General features: G+C 47.7%; 1 protein-coding gene across 1 annotated transcript in view; it reads right to left on the reverse strand.

Moving 5' to 3' along the window:
- The window catches only part of LOC144941610 (paired box protein Pax-9-like), a 77,683-nt gene that overhangs the window by 49,776 nt on the left and 5,763 nt on the right, over positions 1–22,144 (reverse strand). The window contains exon 2 of the mRNA XM_078867930.1: positions 10,358–10,427. Within this exon, the coding sequence (XP_078724056.1) occupies positions 10,358–10,427 (70 nt within the window). The remainder of the gene's footprint in view (positions 1–10,357; positions 10,428–22,144) is intronic.

Consider the following 22,144-nt stretch of genomic DNA (forward strand, 5'->3'; position numbering starts at 1 on the left):
AGGCCATGCTTTCCCACCTGATGACGGACGCTTGTGTTGCGCCCGAAACGTCGTGATTTATTTTATTTTATTTTTCTACCTACGTGACTTTACCGAAAGAACCAAAGAGTATGGATTCCTGCAGTCACGAAAGCTTTAAATCAAGATGTACATTAAACACTCTTATTTATAGCCACGTGTTGGCTTGTATGTACCGCCACAACAGAATCAGAATCTTTATTTATAGTGGAGGAATCCCATGAGCCATACAACTCTTTCGCACGTAATCTCTGGCTCTCACATTGAACGTGTAACGCCTCCTCCTTTTTGTCCCAAGCGGTGGCGGAGATGACCAGTCACGCGTGGGGGCTGTAGACACGCTTCATGCCGAGGCTGGCGAGTGAGCCGGCGAACAGCGTGAGTAGTGGCCCCGTGCTGAATGCCCGACACGCTGCTGTCGGGCGAATGATCGCGGTGGCGTTACTCTAAAGTCAATTGCTTCCCAGTGGCCTAGTTGACTACATTATCAGCTCATGGGGTGCGGCAATCGGTCACGTGGGGGCCCGAATATTCGATTCGTGGTTGTCAAGGGGGCCCAACTCGTAGCTTGACCGCTAGAGAGAGGGGTGGGGGGGCAAGGCAAAGACAAAGATCCCCCGTATAGCATGTAACAGACTGTAGGGGCAAGTGCTGTTAGCGAACACCTATGAAGGCCGGCACGGCACACGAGGGGGTGGGTTGCCAGCACCACGCCCGCCCGCCTTTGTCTTTCTCGTGGCGACCAGGTACTCATGTTGAGGCTGAGTCGACCTAGGGGAGGCCCAGGACCGGTTCCGATCATCGTCACTGGTGTTGGCCGTGAGTGGGAATCGAACCAGGGTCGCCGGGTTCATAGCGCAGCGTAGCGCTAACCACTACGCGGCCGCTCCACCTGCCTGCCCAACGCTCGTGACGCTGCCGGACGGCGCGCTTTGCGATGCCGTTCCCGCCCCTGGCCGTGGCACCAGGGTCAGGAGTTCAACACGCGACTTGCACCCATGGGCGGAAAAAACCCGATTTTTCCAGCGGCAGGCATCGGGTTTTTTCTTTAATACAATTAAACGCGATTTCGGGGAATTAAAACCTGGTTTAACGAATACGAAACTCTGATCCAAGGCTTAGGCTGCTTCCTCGTCGGTGCTGCTATCGTACTCGGGGCACCGTCGGGCACGGGGTAGTCGTAGAATGCGGCGGGCAGGTTGGTCTTGATGAACACGAGGAGCTTCTCCTCCACAATCGTGGGCGCCAGTGAGTTCCCTGGCTTGCAATGGATGAAGCCCATCGTTGAGAAGTTGGCGAAGTGCGGTTCTGCAATTAGAACCAATTAAACCGGATTTTTCCCAATCTCAAATGATCGAGTTTAATATAAAAAAGACAATTAAACCCGATTGTAAAAACCGCGACTGTGCCACCCTTGCTTGCACCTGAAGAGGGCTGCAGCGCGCCACGTGAGGCTCTAGTATTTGTCCCAGGTGCGTGAGCGGTTGTTTTAGGTCGACTCAGCCTCGAATGAGTTCCTGGTGCGGTGGTTTAAATCATCGCCACGAGGGAGACAAAGGCGGCCGGGCGTGGGGCTGGCCACCCACCCTCTTCCCGGCCTTCATAGGCGCTACTCGTTCACAGCACTTGCCTCCACAGTCTGTTAAGGCTACGCGGGGGATCTTTGTATTTGTATTTGCGTTATGTGTATCACGTATATGTTGGACTTCTTTCGCACCGTACGTAGCCAACTATGCTAATCGCGTCATAGAAGGAAGCTCTAACTGCCGGGCAGTAAGGAGTACATGACAACGTATCCCAATCGCAAGTCACCCGCCGCATCCCGAAAGCAAAGCAGGCTTGGGCCTGGATGGTGTTTGGGTTGGGCGACCACCATGTACAGATACAATACAAACAGCCCAGGTGATGTAGTTCTACCTGTACAGATACAATACAAACAGCCCAGGTGTTGTAGTTCTACCTTGAACAGATACAATACAAACAGCACAGGTGCTGTAGTTCTACCTTGAACAGATACAATACAAACAGCACAGGTGCTGTAGTTCTACAATGTACAGATACAATACAAACAGCCCAGGTGCTGTAGTTCTACAATGTACAGATACAATACACACAGCCCAGGTGATGTAGTTCTACCTGTACAGATACAATACAAACAGCCCAGGTGTTGTAGTTCTACCTGTACAGATACAATACAAACAGCCCAGGTGTTGTAGTTCTACCTGTACAGATACAATACAAACAGCCCAGGTGCTGTAGTTCTACCTGTACAGATACAATACAAACAGCCCAGGTGTTGTAGTTCTACCTGTACAGATACAATACAAACAGCCCAGGTGCTGTAGTTCTACCTGTACAGATACAATACAAACAGCCCAGGTGATGTAGTTATACCTTGAACAGATACAATACAAACAGCCCAGGTGATGTAGTTATACCTTGAACAGATACAATACAAACAGCCCAGGTGATGTAGTTCCACCTTGAACAGATACAATACAAACAGCCCAGGTGATGTAGTTATACCTTGAACAGATACAATACAAACAGCCCAGGTGTTGTAGTTCCACCTTGAACAGATACAATACAAACAGCCCAGGTGATGTAGTTCTACCTGTACAGATACAATACAAACAGCCCAGGTGTTGTAGTTCTACCTGTACAGATACAATACAAACAGCCCAGGTGCTGTAGTTCTACCTGTACAGATACAATACAAACAGCCCAGGTGATGTAGTTATACCTTGAACAGATACAATACAAACAGCCCAGGTGATGTAGTTATACCTTGAACAGATACAATACACACAGCCCAGGTGATGTAGTTCTACCTGTACAGATACAATACAAACAGCCCAGGTGATGTAGTTCCACCTTGTACAGATACAATACAAACAGCCCAGGTGATGTAGTTCTACCTGTACAGATACAATACAAACAGCCCAGGTGATGTAGTTCTACCTGTACAGATACAATACAAACAGCCCAGGTGTTGTAGCTCTACCTTGAACAGATACAATACAAACAGCCCAGGTGCTGTAGTTCTACCATGTACAGATACAATACAAACAGCCCAGGTGATGTAGTTCTACCTTGAACAGATACAATACAAACAGCCCAGGTGATGTAGTTCTACCTTGAACAGATACAATACAAACAGCCCAGGTGATGTAGTTCTACCTTGAACAGATACAATACAAACAGCCCAGGTGATGTAGTTCTACCTGTACAGATACAATACAAACAGCCCAGGTGTTGTAGTTCTACCTTGAACAGATACAATACAAACAGCCCAGGTGATGTAGTTCTACCTTGAACAGATACAATACAAACAGCCCAGGTGATGTAGTGCCGTACAGGTAACTGCGATGGTTACGTTGTGGATGAGCAGCGAGCATTGGAGTCTCATCGAATCTTGTAATACACAATGCTCCCCATGTCTGTCTGCGCTCCCCACCTTCACGAGAGTGGTGAAGTATGGTCAAATGATCACTCCCCCCCCTCCCCACGCCACGCGTCGTCAACAAGGCTTCCGTCAATGATTTCGTGCGATGCACCGGTCCGAGCGAATCGGACACCCCGATGCGAAATTTCCACCAATGGCTCTCGGGGGGGGGGGGGGGGCTGTTTGTGGCACGGTGGCGATTTGGACACCGCGTGGAGCGATGCTCGTTTGAGCCGCACATCGCCTCGCCTGCGTCGGCGGCGTCCCAGCCGCGTGAGCTCACAGCGGGCGCGAGCTCGTGGCGAGTTGCATCACCGAATGAGCGCCTCTCGTTAGGCGACGGTAACTCGATACAATCTAATGAGGCAATGGGACTCAATGGGCTGTGTGCTGTGCAAGCCGCTCGTTGTCTTGTGGAACTTTTTTGTTTTTTACAAATTACGCGGGGGTGGCGGTGGGGCAGTGGTTAGCGCACTGTTGTACTTCCAGCCGGCCAGTTCGATTCCCGACCACGGCTGAACGTCAGTGGGTCGGCGACGTCTGGATTCGCAACCACCCTCCCCCTTATTCTTAGGTTTTTTTCGGTAAAGTCACCAGGTAGGTAAAACAATATAATTAATCAAAGTTAAATAAAAAAATTAAATAAAAATCACGACGTTTCGGAGGCAACACAAGCTTCCGTCTTCAGGTTTAATTTTTTACCTACGTGACTTTACCGAAAAAACCTAAGAATATGAATCATTGCAGTCACGAAAGCTTCAAATCTAGAATTAACACCCCCTACCCCCGCCAGCGCTGCGGTCTTTATTTTCGAATTTCAAGTCGTATTGTTTGCTTCCATTATTGCCGACGCGGCTTTCATCATCCTTCAAAGACTAATGACGCCCTTCCTGTTGGTCAGCAAATAGACTTTGGGCACTTTCCAATCCTTTAACCACAATTGTATTACGGTTAAAGGATTGGTGCGTGGAGGTGAAGGACAACACACTAAACACGAACATGAATTCGAAAGAAATGAGTAATCAATACAGATGATTTAACAGTGCATAGCTCCAGAGGCTTCCTAATTTGGGGAGAAAAAGCGTTCCAGACGGCCGCAGAAGCGCATCTGTGTGTGTGTTTATATATATACGTATTTAACACGTGAGTGTATACGATAAACGCGTGCGCTTCTTTCGTATCAGTTTCCGAGCACGTGCACCAAAGCCCCCGAGAGACGCCAAGCGACCAGCAACACTTATAGTAGTTCCGTTTCGCCATTCGGGAGGACTGGATGATGATGATGATCGCTGCTGTCGATGCCCAGAAACGGCGGCGCTCTGCAAGGACGGCCTAGAGTTTGGGAAGTACACTTTAGATATGAAGTTTTCGTGACAGCAAAAAAAAATGTTTTTTACCTATCACTTGATGCAGCAAATCTGGCTGTGACGGTCCTACCTGATGACGGAGACTTGTGTTGCCTCCGAAACGTCGTGATTTTTTATTGTTTTATTTTATTTTTATTAATTTTTTATTCATTTTTTACCTACGTGACTTTACCGAAAGAACTAAGAGTATGAATCCTTGCAGTCACGAAAGCTTCAAATCTAGAAGTATGAGTACACTTTAGTACATTGACAAATTGTTAAGTGATTGAGCGATAGACTCTTTTCACGAACGATTAATTCATCTGACCGGCAGGGAACCTGCACGCATTCCACACGCAAAACAATTGTGATCGTTTTGAGTGGAAGATGCCAGGTTTCTGCAACGACTCCGCATATTTATTCACCGCGCCTGCTATATAATCAGCAAGTGGTTGTTTGAGATGCATTGATCACGTAGCTTGATGCAACACGTGCAGTGACAGGACATACGACAAAAAGTGCGTATGCCTTAGTGTGATTACAAATTGGAAGGCGATGTGGGATAAAAGAGAAATATAAAATGTGTATGGTAACAAAAAATAAAAGTTTTATTTATCAATCCGGTAATGCAATACCATACTGTAATAGATATCTTTCTAAATCTCAACAGGGTACACTGCCCTTGAAATGACGCAGACAGCTTGAGGGCCTGGTTGACTTGCGGGAGCTAGCGGATGAAACTGCATGATGCCAGGGATGTCCTTAGTGCAGTGTAACATGGGACGCGATCCACTGGCTGGAGAAACGTTGGAGTCGCTACATTCAACGTTGCCAAAGACACGAGGGCAACACTCATTTGCAGGCAAAAAAACAAGAGGGTTAAACATTCAACATTCTATATACCAACAGGTAGTGAGTATATAGACTGATTCTAACCAACACATTCACCGCCCCCCCCCCCCCCAGAAAGGCAAAATGATGACCAAAGATGTGACGGCTATCCGTTATTAAATAACTCGCGTTTGTAATTTTGTTTTATTTTAGCAGGTAAGGCCCACTGAGCTATATAGCTTTTTTCAGAAGCGACCTGGCCACAAATGATAGCTCAACGAATTGGCTTATACTGGTAGTAACCTCCTGGTTACACCAGCCCACAGGGCTGGTGGGGAGGGGCTGGGTGGGGAGGGTGGGGCTGGGTGGGGGTGGGAGGGGTGGGGAGGGGCTGCTCACCCCGTGGTGCCCTTATCAACGTTTATAACCTACTCACGCCGGCTTGTGCCCGCCCTCACAGTCGGGCATATTTGCGGAATACACCACGCCGCCGTTGACCCTGGCCATTGACGGAGCAACCCAACGTTTCTACCAGCTCCCTCCGCAGGAATGTGTTCATGTGGAAATTTAGATCAGCAAAATACTCTAAAAGCATGTTGCTTCTAAATGTGGAGAGAAAAACCGGATGAAAAATCCACGCGACCACAGAAAAAAAACATGCAAACTCCAAGTATACAGGTGTCAGGGTCGGGATAGAACCCACGGCCTCCTGTATACCAGGCGAGGTAGTCAACATCTGGCGATTGACGTTGGTTCACGCTTTTATTTCATCACTCATCAACATTTTTGCTGCTATCTGGAACCTCCAGGAAGGCGCTCTGTCGACTCCAGACCACTCAGAATGCCGCTGCTCGGGTCCTGACCCGAACTCCACGTCCAGAAAAAAAAACATCCCTCTGCTCGCATCACTTCACGCGCTGCCGGTTAAATTCCGCATTGAATTCAAGCCTGCCTGTCCCCCCCCAGCCCCCCCCCCGCCCTCATTCTCACAGTTAAGTCCCTGAATGATCTCGCACCGCCGTTTGTTCGGGAGCTACCGCTGCCGTCCCTACGTTCCAACAAGGACGTTGAGATCGACGGACCTATGTATGTACCGTATGTCGGACACTCTTTCACACCGTACGTCAGAGGTCGCAAACGGGTTTTGATTCCTTACCTGTACCCGGCCGTACCAGGGTCACAAACGGGTACCCGATACCCGTACCCTACCCGATGCCCGGCTACCCGTAACCGGCCGGGTATCGGGTATGGGTACGAGTATCGGGTACCCGGTTGCGACCTCTGCCGCACGTAGCCAATCACGCTAATCGGAGGTGCGGGACTTCGATCTGCTATCTCACCCCCGGAACGAAGCTCAGGTCCATCACGGGCGATCGGGACTTCACTTCCGCGGCACCTGGACTGTGGAACTCTTCGCCGAAGGCCGTCTGGGGGCAGTCCGGTTCGGCTGGGATCTGCAAGTCCCGGTCTATAACCCATTCGTTCTTCAGAAAGCATTTCCCATTTGACCTTAGCAAGATATAACGATGAAATCCACTGTATAAGCTGTACGTAGCCATGCACTTTTAAATCTAGATTGAAAACTATATTTTTTTGGAACGACTTTTTGCGTGACCGCCGGCCATCCTGACGTATAAGCGACATGCCCTGCCCAATCCTACTTACCACTTAACATGACGTCTAACTCTGAGACTGATTACACTCAAAAACAACAGATTCCGATGCTCACCAGGGGCAGCAAACGTGAAGGAATGTCCGTCGCCGCTTCATACGAATACAATAACCTAGCATTGTGATGGGCGGCTCGTTGAATGTGGAGGGAAATGCTCAAAAGCAGAGGGCAAATTATCCGAAACCGCAAAGGGGGTGCTGAGGAAGAGGGAAATTGTACAAATAGACAGAGAGGCTAAATGAGAGATTGAATTCACAGAATGATGAATGATATCAGGGAACGATTATTCCCAACATTAATTGTATTAAATTATCCGCCTCTATTCAGATGCACGCAAACACGAGACTTCGTTATCAGGGGTTTAATCGTTCTGCCATGTATACAAACATACGCTTATGTTTATTGTCATCATCAGCATCCTATTTTTGGAGCGCAAGATTTTTCCAATACGCATTTCCCCATAACGGTCCGACATGATGCATCTGGGAGTAATCAAAATGCACACGGATAACATTGAGATCAGATGGGTGCAGAATCGTGCAATCTGCTTACTTACTCAAATTCTGCATTGATAATTACAACAACAACAACAACAACAAAAGTGACCAGTGGGCGAGAACAACGAAGGAGTGGCAGCCAAAGGCAGGAAGGAAGGCAGCTGGAAGTACGTCAACCGCAGAGATGGAGCGACGAAATCAGCTCTTCGCCTTCAACAGGGACCAGGCGAATTGATCCGTCGCTATATCGTCAGATACAGCAACGATTTGCAGGGAGGGGGGTGGGTAGGCCTTCATCCTTCAGCGGATAGATCCTGTTTAACGATTATGATAACGATGGACGTGTCGCGGCTGCAGGTCATCAAAATCCAGTCCGTGCCCAAGGGTGATAACCTCTCTTGCATCGGGAGTCATTCACCCTTCGTCATCTTACGCGGTTGTTGTGTTCGATTCCTGTGAGTTCGCTTGTGACGAGCAAGACCAACGTTTTAACGACACACCTTTCTGCATAAGTCACATTCACAGTGGGCTGAGGATAACTCCTGAGATTCGGATGATTCAAGCTGTAGGTATGGCCCAGGGTACAGCTGATGCCACTTGGTGGTAATTTGCCTAACGTTGTGTGTGTGACATCAGCTCGTGTGCAGTTGACAGATGGATTCGACGGTGACGATGACTGACTTGAGAAACATGGATCCCACCACTTTTGCGGGGAATTAAATAATCGTCATCCGACGGAGACTTTTGACTTTTAAACAACTTTTATTGCCGCCAGCAGCAACAGCACTGGAGGCGATTCCGATGTGAAATACACGAAGTCACCAGCAAACAAATGAAAACAAACGCTATAAATCCACGCGCTGTGGCGCTAAAAGCACCGCGCACAACACGAAATAAAAGTCACGGAGAGACCGATCCCTGCCATAGGAACACCAGAATCTGTCACCGCCGGTTCAAGCCCACAGACCCCACGGCGAAGTGCCACCACACAACGGGTGCCTTCCGTAAGCAGGGTGACATTTTTGCGATTGGTGAAGAAGTGTGTGATGGACAACGCGCAAATTAAATGAGTAATATTTTAAAAATCTTTTTTTTACACGCTTTATTGAAATGTACTAGTAATGGCAGAACTCCACCACTCCAAGAAGTGGCCCGAAGCTTGCCATAACATAAGGGACCGTGGCCATTTACAGCCAACGCCAGTTGAGCGTGGACAATTAGACCCAAGCCGAAACAAAATATATGAAAAATAATTGTTTAAAAATATATATATATATTTTTTTAATGATTGAATATAGTATTGTCATCAGTATGACATAAGTACATCAAGTTTGCAGTCGATACCACATTGGGAAGTGGGTTAACATGTAGTTACAAGATTTGAGGATACAACAACAGACAAAGTGAGTTAATATAAAGCGTGTAAATAATAAAAAAAAATACGACTGCCGGTCTTCGTGGACGGACCACGCGACCTGCACGTGTAAATAAAGCCAACGAGTGGCCAGGCGATGGGTACCGCGTCTTCAATAAAATTTGCAGAGCCATCACCACCACCACCTCCCCCCACCACCGTATTGTGTGAAATGGCAGACATTCAGTCTCCCCCATCTGCAAGCCATTGACGCATCTCTAATTTTAGCCCTGGCTCCTGCTGGCTCTGATGTAAATGTTGCGCTATTGGAACGTCAAAATCAACCCTTCGATGCTTTTTAAGCTACGATCAACACGGGGCATTCCGACTGCGGTTTTGCGTGTCACATGTTATGCTGCGATGATGATGATGACGACGACTATGCTGACAACACTTTGAAGTGCACATCTCGTACACGCATGCCGTTACGAGTCTTCCTTGCACACGTGGCAGAGGCTGGCTCGTGCCCGAGTTGTTCACTTCGCCTCGGAGATCGTGGCGATGTTTAACGCTCGCTCCTGTGGGTAGGGGCTGCCCCCTACAGACAGTCGCGAAGGCAATGTTGTCAATGATGCCTCAAAATTTAGAATCAGATCTACAAAAATTAACCCGTAAAAAACAAAGTTTTTCACTCTAAATGCTTTATATGCGTGGCGGCTAGAGTCCTTTCGTCATCTGGCTTGAGATGGCTGCCACCTATGGGTCAGATGATTGTCTGCCAGCATTAAGCAATTGGTAATTAAATATTTATTTATTTTTCCTTTAACAGTGTCAAATTTTGGAGAAAAAAATTCACGAAAATTAATTGTCACGCACAACGAGTCTGTGTGGAAAATGTCAGCTCGATTGGATCACGGGAAGTGGGTTAAAAAACGACCGAAAGATTTGCACGGTCGTAAGCAAGCAAGCAAGCACGCAAGCACGCAAGCAAGCAAGCAAGCGAACTTAATATAAAGGATTTAAAAAGAACACCTTTCGTAGTCAGTGATGGAAATTTCCCATTCCCATTGCAAGGGGTCAGTGAATATAACGGTAGAAGTGCAGCCCTGCAATTACTCTCTCACGCCACTCGCACCTCCGATTAGCACGGTTGGGCTACGTTACGGTGCAAAGAAGTTCAACATGGAGACGTACCTAGGAGGGAGCTCTCGAGAGAAGCCTTCTCGAGAGGGCTTTGGCCCGACTCTTCCACGCCGCCGGACGTCTTGAAAGATCACGGAGTGCCCACATTTTACCCCACGACACGAGACCGACCTGCCGATCGACTTTCGTGTTTTGTGTTTATTTTTTTGCACGACTGGGCGGATAGATGAGAGACGGGGAGTTGGCTGGTTTTTGGGGATTCAGAAACTGGCGATTTTGTTTTAACTGCCGCGCCGGGATCACGAATTGAAATCTGGAATGACTGAGATGTTAACCATTACATCACGAAAGCATCCCAGTTGATATACAACTTGTCCTACATGGGCTTTAATGTTTGTACATTTTTGTGGCCGTGCGTTCGCAGTAAATGCACGTTGGAAGATGTTAAAGTGTTTTAAATAATGTTAATAGTGGTATACCTTTTTTCCGGAATTTTGTGATTATCTTGCACAGTGTCTTGGGGATGAGCCGCATGACGGAGACTGGATCCATCAGAGTGTGGATGATTGGAATCTCCGTAATCCCTTAACTGATAGCGGGATTAGATGTATTCTGGACTCAAGGTGAATTCCTATGTAATCAGTGGAGTCTACTCTACAGCCAGTGTCCCCATTGCCAATGAACACACGTTCGCATTGCACACCGAACCCCTTGTCCATCGCGGGCGTTACGTTCTTGAAAAAAGCAGCAATCAGAAAAATCCGCGATCCGCAAGCGGAAACAGCATCGCGAGCAGAGTGCAGTTCGGGCACACTGCTTCTTTACGATGCGTGCTGTACAGGGAATCTCGCGGTCGACCGCGAAGAGTCGAGTCACGGGGGCGACAAGATCGGCGAAACTCTGCACCTCAATACATTGGGCGAGAATGGTCAAGCTCGGCTGGTGGGAAAACCTGTGACGGGCGAGATTTTGGTTTTTACTTTCCAGGCGGCTCGAATTGGAAGGTTGTGAGTTCAAATCCTGGTTGAGAGGGTTGGCACTGCCCATCGTTTATTTGGGGTCGATAAAACTGAGCACTACTTTGCGGGGAAGTCAACAACGGATAGGGTCGCACTCTCCATGGGAAGATAGAATTTCCAACACTGGCTCGATGCTCATTTGAGCAGGAAATCACTTTGGTTCGTGTTACTGACGCATGGCTGGGCATAACATTCTTGGATGACGAGTTCAGACATTAGTTTCGTGTGTATTCCTTAGTTAATGTTTTTTTTTTATAAAGTGTTTTCAACAAGATATTTACTAATAGGGTTTTTCCCTTTTTTTTCTGGCAACAAACCTTTTGCAAGGAATCATGCTTACATTAACCACAATACTTGCAGTCAAATGCAAACAAAATAACAATACTATGATCATTTATGCATTGTCTTTGAAACTGATTAGTCCTTTTGGCGTCATCTGGTCGAACACTATATGAGACTAGGCTATAAAGAAAGCTGTCTCTGGTGTGGACCAATCAGTTTCAAAGACAATGCATAAATTATCAGAGTATTGGTTTTTGTTTGCATTTGACTACAAGTATTGTGGTTAATGTAAGCACGAGTCCTTGCAAAAGGTGTCTGTTTTGTTGCCAGAAAAAAAGGGGAAAACCCCTATTAGTATATTTTGGTACTGGCAAAGGAGGTCCCATGAAGGAAACAAGATATTTGTTTTGAAAGCCATTCCATCAAACATTCTGACAGTTTCCTATGAAGAAGCGGATTCGTTTTGAAAAACTGCTCTCCATATCCTTTCTGTGCTTAAACCCTCCCTATGGCATGATGTCTCGCCTGTGGTGGACTGCTTTAATTCATATTTTATTAAACAGTTTCCACACATTTGGCGGCGGTGCCGAATGGGGAAGGACGGTTGGAGCGGGGGGGGGGGTATTTGACACTTCAGACCACATTACAGAGCACAAAAAATGGTTTTGATTTCAAGAATGCATGCATTGAGATGGTTCATGAATTAATATACATCACCATATGCTTTAACACAATAGCATACTGCTATATAGTCCACCATTCTCCACCACTGTCCACCACGGTCACGCCGCACGCCTCCGTTATTGTTATACCCACCATGCAGGTTAGTTTAGGTTTCAGACACAGAATATGTATTCATACTAGAGGAATCCGATGAGCTATGAAGCTCATTTTTTTCACAAATGTCCAGTCGGGGCGGGTCAAAAGGTTATAAAAACAAGCAAAACAAAAACACGATCGCAGTGACAAATGCAACTAAACTATTTTCATTTTACACGCTTTCTTTTAACTCACTCTGTCTGTTGTCGTTGTTGTATCCTCAATTCTTGTAACTCAATTTGTACCCACTTCCCAATGTGGTATCGACTGGAAACTTGGTATACTTATGTCATACTGATGACAATACTATATTATATAATTAAAATGTAAATAAAATATTTTTAAACATTATTTTACATGTTATGTTTCGGCTTGGCTCTAATTGTCCACGCTCAACTAACGTTGGCTGTAAATCACCACGGTCCCTTACGTTATGGCAAGCTTCGGGGCCACTTCCTGGAGTCGTAGAGTTCTTCCATGACTAGTACGGTACATTTCATTAAAGCGTGTTTTTAAAAAGTTTTTTTAAATATGACTCATTACCTTGTAAAGCCCATTGAGCTATTCGATTATGTTTTTTTAAGCCACCTGGCCACAAATGATAGCTCACCGAAGTGGCTTATCACGTGAACATTTATAGCAGCCCAATACTATAAATAATCCACAAATGTGGAGGGAATAACCGGAGGACTCGGATAGACAAAAATCCACGCGACCACGGGGGAGAGACACGCAAACTTAATAATATACAACAGGCGTCGGGATCGGGATCGAACCCACGGCCCCTGAATAACAGGCGAACCTGGGTTCCAATCTAGGTTTGAGCCGCCAGTGATGAAACCGGGTTCTCAATCGCAGAGAGTTCAAGGTCTCGGTGACATCGCATCGTGCTCGGTCGCAACTGCGTCGTCTGTGCATGACGTCACAACGTGCAATATGACGTCACAAAGAGCGCATACGTAGCGACGCAACAGCGTGCACTTGCGTGTACTGCGAGATCACAACTCGCTCTGCGAAACTGTGACACTGCAGTGTGCTGTGTGTACTGTGTGTGTGTACTGTGTGTGTACTGTGTGTGTGTGTGTACTGCGTGTGTGTGTACTGTGTGTGTGTACTGTGTGTGCACTGTGTGTGTGTACTGCGTGTGTGTGTACTGCGTGTGTGTGTGTGTACTGCGTGTGTGTGTGAGTGCTGCGCGTGTGTACTGTGTGTGTACTGCGCGTGTGTGTACTGTGTGTGTGTACTGTGTGTGTGTACTGTGTGTGCACTGTGTGTGCTGTGTGTGTGTGCTGCGTGTGTGTGTACTGTGTGTGTGTACTGTGTGTGTGTGTACTGTGTGTGTGTGCACTGTGTGTGCTGTGTGTGTGTGCTGCGTGTGTGTGTACTGTGTGTGTGTGTACTGCGTGTGTGTGTACTGCGTGTGTGTGTGTGTACTGCGTGTGTGTGTGTGTGTGCTGCGCGTGTATACTGTGTGTGTGTACTGCGCGTGTGTGTACTGTGTGTGTGTGTACTGCGTGTGTGTGTACTGTGTGTGTGTGTACTGTGTGTGCTGTGTGTGTGTGCTGCGTGTGTGTGTACTGTGTGTGTGTGCTGCGTGTGTGTGTACTGTGTGTGTGTGTGTGTGCTGTGTGTGTGTGCACTGTGTGTGCTGTGTGTGTGTGTGCTGCGTGTGTGTGTACTGTGTGTGTGTGTGTGTACTGCGTGTGTGTGTACTGCGTGTGTGTGTGTACTGCGTGTGTGTGTGCTGCGCGTGTGTACTGTGTGTGTGTACTGCGCGTGTGTGTACTGTGTGTGTGTACTGCGTGTGTGTGTACTGTGTGTGTGTGTACTGTGTGTGCTGTGTGTGTGCTGCGTGTGTGTGTACTGTGTGTGTGTGCTGCGTGTGTGTGTACTGTGTGTGTGTACTGTGTGTGTGTGTGTACTGCGTGTGTGTGTACTGTGTGTGTGTACTGCGTGTGTACTGTGTGTGTGTACTGTGTGTGTGTACTGCGTGTGTGTACTGCGTGTGTGTGTGTGTACTGCGTGTGTGTGTGTGCTGCGCGTGTGTACTGCGTGTGTGTACTGCGCGTGTGTGTACTGTGTGTGTGTACTGTGTGTGTGTGTACTGCGTGTGTGTCTACTGCGTGTGTGTGTGTACTGTGTGTGTGTACTGCGTGCGTGTGTACTGCGTGTGTGTACTGCGCGTGTGTGTACTGTGTGTGTGTACTGTGTGTGTGTGTACTGCGTGCGTGTCTACTGCGTGTGTGTGTGTACTGTGTGTGTGTACTGCGTGCGTGTGTACTGCGTGTGTGACGTCACGGAATGATCGTACGCCGTGACGTCTCGACGGGCTTTGTGCGCAGTGACATCAGAGTGTGCCTCCTGTCTGTGCTGTGGCATCGAAACGTCGGTGTCTGTGCGTCGCGCAGGGGTCCGGCAACTTTTCGAAGTAGCAAGGAAGAAGTAGAGCCATTTTGATTTGTCTTTGAACTAAAATAGTCCCGGCAGCCGCGTGTGCACGACAGACGCACAAGCACATTGTGAGTTAAATAAGCAGGATAGGTGATGGAATAAACTGCGTCTATTTAGTTTGTGTGTGTACCCCTCCGCGTCTATTAGTTATTATTTAACGGTACAGTTTGACCGGTGTGTGTTTTGTCGTCACCAATACATTCTGTAGTACTCTTAGGTTCTTTCGGTAAAGTCACGTAGGTAAAAAATATATATAACAATAATAAAATTAAATAATAATAAATGAAAATAACTAAATTAAATCACGACGTTTCGGAAGCAACACAAGCCTCCGTCATCAGGTGTAACTGCTCCAGTAAAATTACTGTAATTTTAGTAAAATTACTGTAATTTAAAATTACAAAAAATAAAGTAAAAATTACTGTAAAAAACGTCGTAATTTAATCTAGTTATTTTCATTTATTACTATTTTATTTTAATAGTATTATTTTTACCTACGTGACTTTATCGAAAGAACCTAAGAGTATGAATCCTTGCAGTCACGAAAGCTTCAAATCTACATTCTGTAGTGACCCATTCCCTACTATATTTAACGAATTAACTTTACGTTAAATTGCGTGGTTAAGATTGACGTTTCAATTTAAAGCTTTCGTGACTGCAGGGATTCATCTTCTTGGTTCTTTCAGTAAAGTCACGTAGAATGGAAATAATAAAATAATAAAAATAAAACATAATCAAATAATTCTCACGACGTTTCGGCCACAACGCAAGCAGCCGTCCTCAGGTGAAGAACAGAGCTGTCGAGAAGACAGAGTTTTCTTCTACGTGACTTTACCGAAAGAACCAAGAAGAAGATTGACGTCATTTTCATTCGTTCGTTTCTCAGTCCGCTTGTCCTGGCGAGGGTCGTGGCTGCAGCGTGTTGAGTAGTGGCGGTCCAGACCTCCCTGTCCCTGGGGGCCGTCCATAAATGACGTCACGCACCTAGGGGGGGGGGAGGCCCGCGAAATAATTTGGTGTGGCCCTGCCAAGGCAACCGCAGGCGGGACTCGAAATTCAATAAATCCAGGAGCAAACCTGGAAAAGCAGTTGCGAGTAGCAACAACATCATCAATACCAGCTAACATCACACGCCTCGCCAAAGAGAAGCAGTTCCAGCCAGCGCATTAGAGGTAAGTAACACATTCCTGCGGAGGGAGCTGGTTGGAACGTTGAGTTGCTCGGTCAATGGCCAGGGTCAACGGCGGCGTGGTGTATTCCGCAAATATGGCCGACTGTGAGGGCGGGCACAAGCCGGCGTGAGTAGGTTAAACGTTGAGTTTTATAAGGGCACCACGGGGTGACCAGCCCCACCCCACCCAGCCCCACCCCTCCCACCCCCCACTCAGCCCCACCCAGCCCCTCCCCACCCTCCCCACCCCACCCATCATCATCATCACGGTGGCTAGGAGATGTTAACTACCTCGCCTGGTATACAGGAGGTCGTGGTGTTCGATCCCAACCCTGACGCCTGCTGCTGCTGCATATTTGGAGTTTGCGCGTTCTCCTCGTGCTCACGTGGGTTCTTCTCCGGTGTTTCCCTCCACATTTAGAAACACGCGTTTAGAGCGTTTGGCCGCTGTACATTTACACGTGACGATAAGCCGCTTCGTTGAGCTGTCGTTTGTGACCAGGTCGATTCTGAGAAAGAGCTACACAGCTAAGTGGGCCTCGTCTGTTTAAAAAAAAAACTTTTTTTAAATAAAATAATTAAAATAAAACGTAGTAAAATACAATTTTCACGACGTTTCGGCCACAACGCAAGCAGCCGTCCTCAGGTGAAGAACAGGTATGTCGGGAAGACAGCGTCTGACAGAGCTGTTCTTCACCTGAGGACGGCTGCTTGCGTTGTGGCCGAAACGTCGTGGGAATTTTATTTTATTATGTTTTATTTTTATTATTTTATTATTTCCTTTCTACGTGACTTTACCGAAAGAACCAATAAGATGAATCCCTGCAAGTCACGAAAGCTTTAAATCGAATTTTTTTAAAAATAGTTTACATTTAAACCACGTGGTGGCGGTCGAACACTTCAGGTCGCCGTCATCCTGAGCAGAGAGAGCCTGGGAGGGTTTTCGTGTTTACTTGCGAGCTTCATAATAAATGTCTTTCTCGGGTGGAGGGGGGGCGGAGATCGCGTAAATACTGTGTGCTTCCTGCCAGAGGTGTGGACTCGAGTCATGTGACTTGGACTCGAGTCAGACTCGAGTCATGAATTTGATGACTTGCGACTCGACTTGGACTTGCATAACAATGACTTTGTCCCACCTATGAGATGTGGACTCGAGTCATGTGACTTGGACTCGAGTCAGACTCGAGTCATGAATTTGATGACTTGCGACTCGACTTGGACTTGCATAACAATGACTTTGTCCCACCTCTGCTTCCTGCTGGAGTCTTTGCCACCTAAATACGTAACTTGTCCCTCTTTAACGCTTTCCGACTTGTGTCGAAAGGGGCCGTCAATAAATGACGTAACGCGATTTTGGACAATTTTTGACCCCCCCCCCTCGTCACACGGCGTCACAAAAACTCAGACCCCCCCCTCTAAATATGGCGTCACAAAGCTCTGCCCCCCCCAAATAAAACTTGCTTCAAATCGCTTAAAACTATTGTCATTGTAGTGCGTATTTAATGTGGCGCTGCACTCTGATGTTGAAGGAGAAAACATTTATTGAAAACTCAATTTAATTAATTAGAACGTGTTGCCTATATTTATTTAACGTTGCCCATTTTGATGTGACGTCAAATTTCTCAACCCCCCCCCCCCCCTCGTCACACATCGTCACAAATGTCTGACCCCCCCCCCCAGAACACCCCCCTAGGTGCGTGACGTCATTTATGGACGGCCCCAAAGCGTCAATACATCAGCCGCGTCGGTCCGTGTTGCCCTTCGGTCTGGGGCATGGGGGAGCGTCGTCGGGGGAGAGGGGGGGGTGATTGGTCATGACAGCTCTTGCAAAGTGATCAGAAGTGACACTGTCGCCTTCGTGTGCTTCACCGGGCAGTGGCGGCGCACGCCTGTAGCCAGAGGTCGCAACCGGGTACCCGATACTCGTACCCTACCCGATACCCGGCTACCCGTACGGGTACCCGTTTGCGACCCTGGTGCGGCCGGGTACGGGTAGGCCGTGAGTCACTGGTGAGTAACCGTTTGTCACTCATTTCCCAACGCCTTGTCTCTTCTCACAATTCAAGTTCCTAGAATCAACCCACCCGCGCCTGCAACATGGCTTCATCCCAGAGGTCGCAATCAGGTACCCGATACCCGTACCCTACCCTTACCCGTACGGGTAGGGTACGGGTACGGCCGGGTACGGGTATGGGTACCCGTTTGCGACCCTGGTGCGGCCAGGTACGGGTACGGGTAGGCCGTGAGTCACTGGTGAGTAACCGTTTGTCACTCATTTCCCAACGTCTTGTCTCTTCTCACAATTCAAGTTCCTAGAATCAACCCACCCGCGCCTACAACATGGCTTCATCCCAGAGGTCGCAATCGGGTACCCGATACCCGTACCCTACCTGATACCCGGCTGGGTACGGGTAGCCGGGTACCCTACCCGATACCCGGCCGGGTACGGGTAGCCGGGTATCGGGTAGGGTACGGGTACCCGATTGCGACCCTGGTGCGGCCGGGTACGGGTAAGGAATCAAAACCCGTTTGCGACCTCTGCCTATAGCCCAGCACTGGAGGCAATCGACGGTTCGTGGATCACCGCGCATAGGTTTTGCTAAAGTCTCTTCCCGTGTGCGTGGAGGAGGTAGCCGTAGCCTGGCTCGCCAGGAGACGGCGGTGCAGCATAAACGTGGAACCCCACACCCTTGACGACTCTGTGGGATGGTTTCCCTCTCCCCTCCCCTCGCTCGCGTGGTGTTTTTGCCAGAGCGCTCCGTTTTCCTCCCGCGTGTAAACCACTCGTGAATTGACCGATAGCACCTTCTAGATGTGAAGCTTTCGTGACTGCAAGGATTCATACTCTTAGGTTTTTTTCGGTAAAGTCACGTAGGTAAAAAAATAAAATGAAAATTAATAAAAGTAATAATATACTTTATTATTTTATTCATATTATTACTTTTATTAATTTTTATTTTATTTTTTACCTACGTGACTTTACCGGAAAAAACCTAAGAGTACGATAGCACCTTGATATATAGAGGACCGCAGAGCTTTGGACGCTGTTGCTGCCCGCTCACTGCATGGCTGCCTTCCCGCTTTGTCTGTGGTTCCTTGCGCATCTGGGTCATATTCTCCGTCTTCGAGGGTGACCACATTCTTCTTCAATATTTACAGGATTTATGCAGGATTTTTTCTCTCTGTTTCCAACCCTTATACTCAGATGGAACCGTTGCCCATTTGGTATTTTTAGGAGCCATGGTTCTGGAATGATCTGATGTAGGACATCTCGAACTTTAAGAATAACGGTGCAGTATGATGTCATGCGGCGATTGGGGAATATTTACACATTTTTTCTTACACATACACTGCTATAAACGATCATTGTGTGTGTGTGGCACAGTGGTTAAAGGTAGCGAGTTAAGGGTAGCGAGTTGTGGGTATTGGTAGTGTAGCGGTTAACACGCTGCGCTTCGAACCCGACGACCCGCGTTCGATTCCCGCTCACGGCGAACACCTGTGGCGATTATTTGAACCCGTTCCTCGACCAAGCCTCAAATAATTATCTAGTGCGGGGTGTAAACATCGCCACTCGGGAGACAAAGGCGGTCGAGCGTGGTGCTGGCCACCCACCCCCTCGTGTGCCGCGCTCACCTTCATAGGTGCTCGCTAACAGCACTTGCCCCAAAAGTCTGTTAAGGCTATAGGGGGGGATCTTTGTTAGCCTATCCAATTTGAATTCATGAGAAGGTAAACGTATCCTATGTGCATGGACGAGGGCCCTCCTTGTGTCTTGCGGATCATTGGGGTCATTTGACCATACGTTGAGCAGTGCGATTTGGTGGCCCATGCTGTAGCTCCACACAACGTAGCACCCGCAGCCTTATAACGCCTGCTTAATGTATTGGGCCCGCCGTGCAAGCACTATCCAGGCATACGCCTGCTTAGCATCCAAGCTCGGATGGGATCAGGCACACGAGTATTAATTCACTTTTGTTGGGCATCTACAAAAATTGGTGTCAAAGTCTGCGTTGGTACCATGGTCCTACAAGGCTACCTCCGTTGCGGTAAACTGATGGACATGTTTTTTCTCGTCAGCCAGCACGTGGTCGGTTATCAAAACTCGGCTGCAATAAAGTTCAACGCAACAATGCCAGTCTCAGCACGAATCTATTCCTGGCGCCTGAACACAGATGCCAATTCGAGGACAGTCAGGGTCACGCCCTACGTGTGAGACGAGGATCATTTTGTTTTTTTAAAATCACCCAAGAATGGTCCTGCAATCGTCCACGTGGTTTTCTCATAAAGTGGCAGTTGCCATAGGAATGTGAAATTTGCGTCACTCTCTCGTCACTGCCAACGGAGCGGCGAGTCGGTTTAACACGTAGGCTTTTCGTGAGTGCAGCCGCATTGCTCAATCGTGCACAACGGAAATGTTGCCCTTGAATGGAGCGTGGAACAGCAATTAATGGCATTGTTTAACGAATAAAGCTAACAGTTGTATTGATGGTCACGATGAGAACGCGCAGTCCAATATTGGACGTGCAATTTTCTTTTGGCATTCGCCCCAAGAGGTCGTCCACCGCGGAGACAAATCAATGACGTCAGCTCGTGTGCAGGCCCCAAATGGGTTGTGATCATCGCTTTTAGCCGATGAGAGATGGCGACATCTGTGGAGGACTTTATCCAGCAGTGGACAGACCACGTCTGATGATGATGATGATGACATGTCGCAAAGCCCCCTTTCTTCATTAATCCGTAACCTCTGTTCAGCCGTACATAACGCACGCTGTTGTTGTTGTTGTTGATCGTTTGACATGGGATTATGGATCGTGTCTCACCCACAATCACTTAAGCTTCAAATCAATTGAATTCGAAGTCGTTTATTGAACAAATTGGAAGCTTTGTTGAAATGTATTATTTTCTCAAGGGAGTTCTGGATTATTGTAGTTCCTTACAGCACTTAATGCTGTACTCAGTTTCAATTCTATTATATGCACGAGCGGAGGACCTCTGGCTCTGCAATGTAAAACAAGAGACATCAGTAATTCATATACTCTTCTCACAATCCTGTACGAAGAGCAGTACATGTTTTTTTAGGGGTTTTTTTTCACACAAAAATGGCAATATAATTATTGTAAGTTTGTTTTAATATTCTATAGGATTTCAAGAATAATCTGGCGAAAGAATCACATTCACGGGAGCACACGTATTTTTTAGAGGATTTGAAGAATAATCTGGCGAAAGAATTACATTCACAGGAGCACGAATTTAAAAGTTAGAGCAGATTTCAATGTGCCGTGTGGTCTGGCTTTTGCATTCGTGACTCCCGCCTCCTGGGTGTCGCTGTCTATTATTTTTATTATTACGTCTTCCGAAATTATTACACCGTTTCAATGCAATTCAGTCTTTTACTGGTAGGAACCACTTGGTTCCACCAACCCACAGGGGATTATTGTGTCCGTCCGTCCGTCGTGCATCCAAAAATTGGAGGGGTGGGTTGGGTGGGGAGGGGAGGGTGGGGAGTGGCTGGGTGGGGAGGGGCTGGGTGGGGAGGGGAGGGTGGGGAGGGGCTGGGTGGGGAGGGTGGGGCTGGGTGGGGAGTGGGAGGGGTGGGGCTGAGTGGGAGGGGTGGGGCTGAGTGGGGAGGGGCTGGTCACCCCGTGGTGCCCTTATAAAACTCAACGTTTAACCTACTCACGCCGGCTTGTGCCCGCCCTCACAGTCGGCCATATTTGCGGAATACACCACGCCGCCGTTGACCCTGGCCATTGACCGAGCAACCCAACGTTCCTACCAGCTCCCTCCGCAGGAATGTGTTTTCGTTACAAGGAAAACCTGTTTAGCCAGTTACCCGGCTACTTTAAGCTGGCAATGGTTCGTCGCAGCCACGCACAACGGAGTCGTCGTTGGGGTAGAGACGAGCTCAGCTGGCAACCAGCCAGGAAACTCCAGCCATTGATTATTTGAATAACAGCAATACGATGTAATCCACATAAAACACATTCTATTGTATGCACGAGCTCTTGTAAATTTCGATTTAAAGCTTTCGTGACCGCAGGGATTCATATTCTTCCTGGTTGTTTCGGTAAAGTAATAAAAAATACATTTTGC

Source organism: Lampetra fluviatilis, chromosome 25, assembly GCF_964198595.1.
Source record: "Lampetra fluviatilis chromosome 25, kcLamFluv1.1, whole genome shotgun sequence".
Lineage (NCBI taxonomy): Eukaryota > Metazoa > Chordata > Hyperoartia > Petromyzontiformes > Petromyzontidae > Lampetra > Lampetra fluviatilis.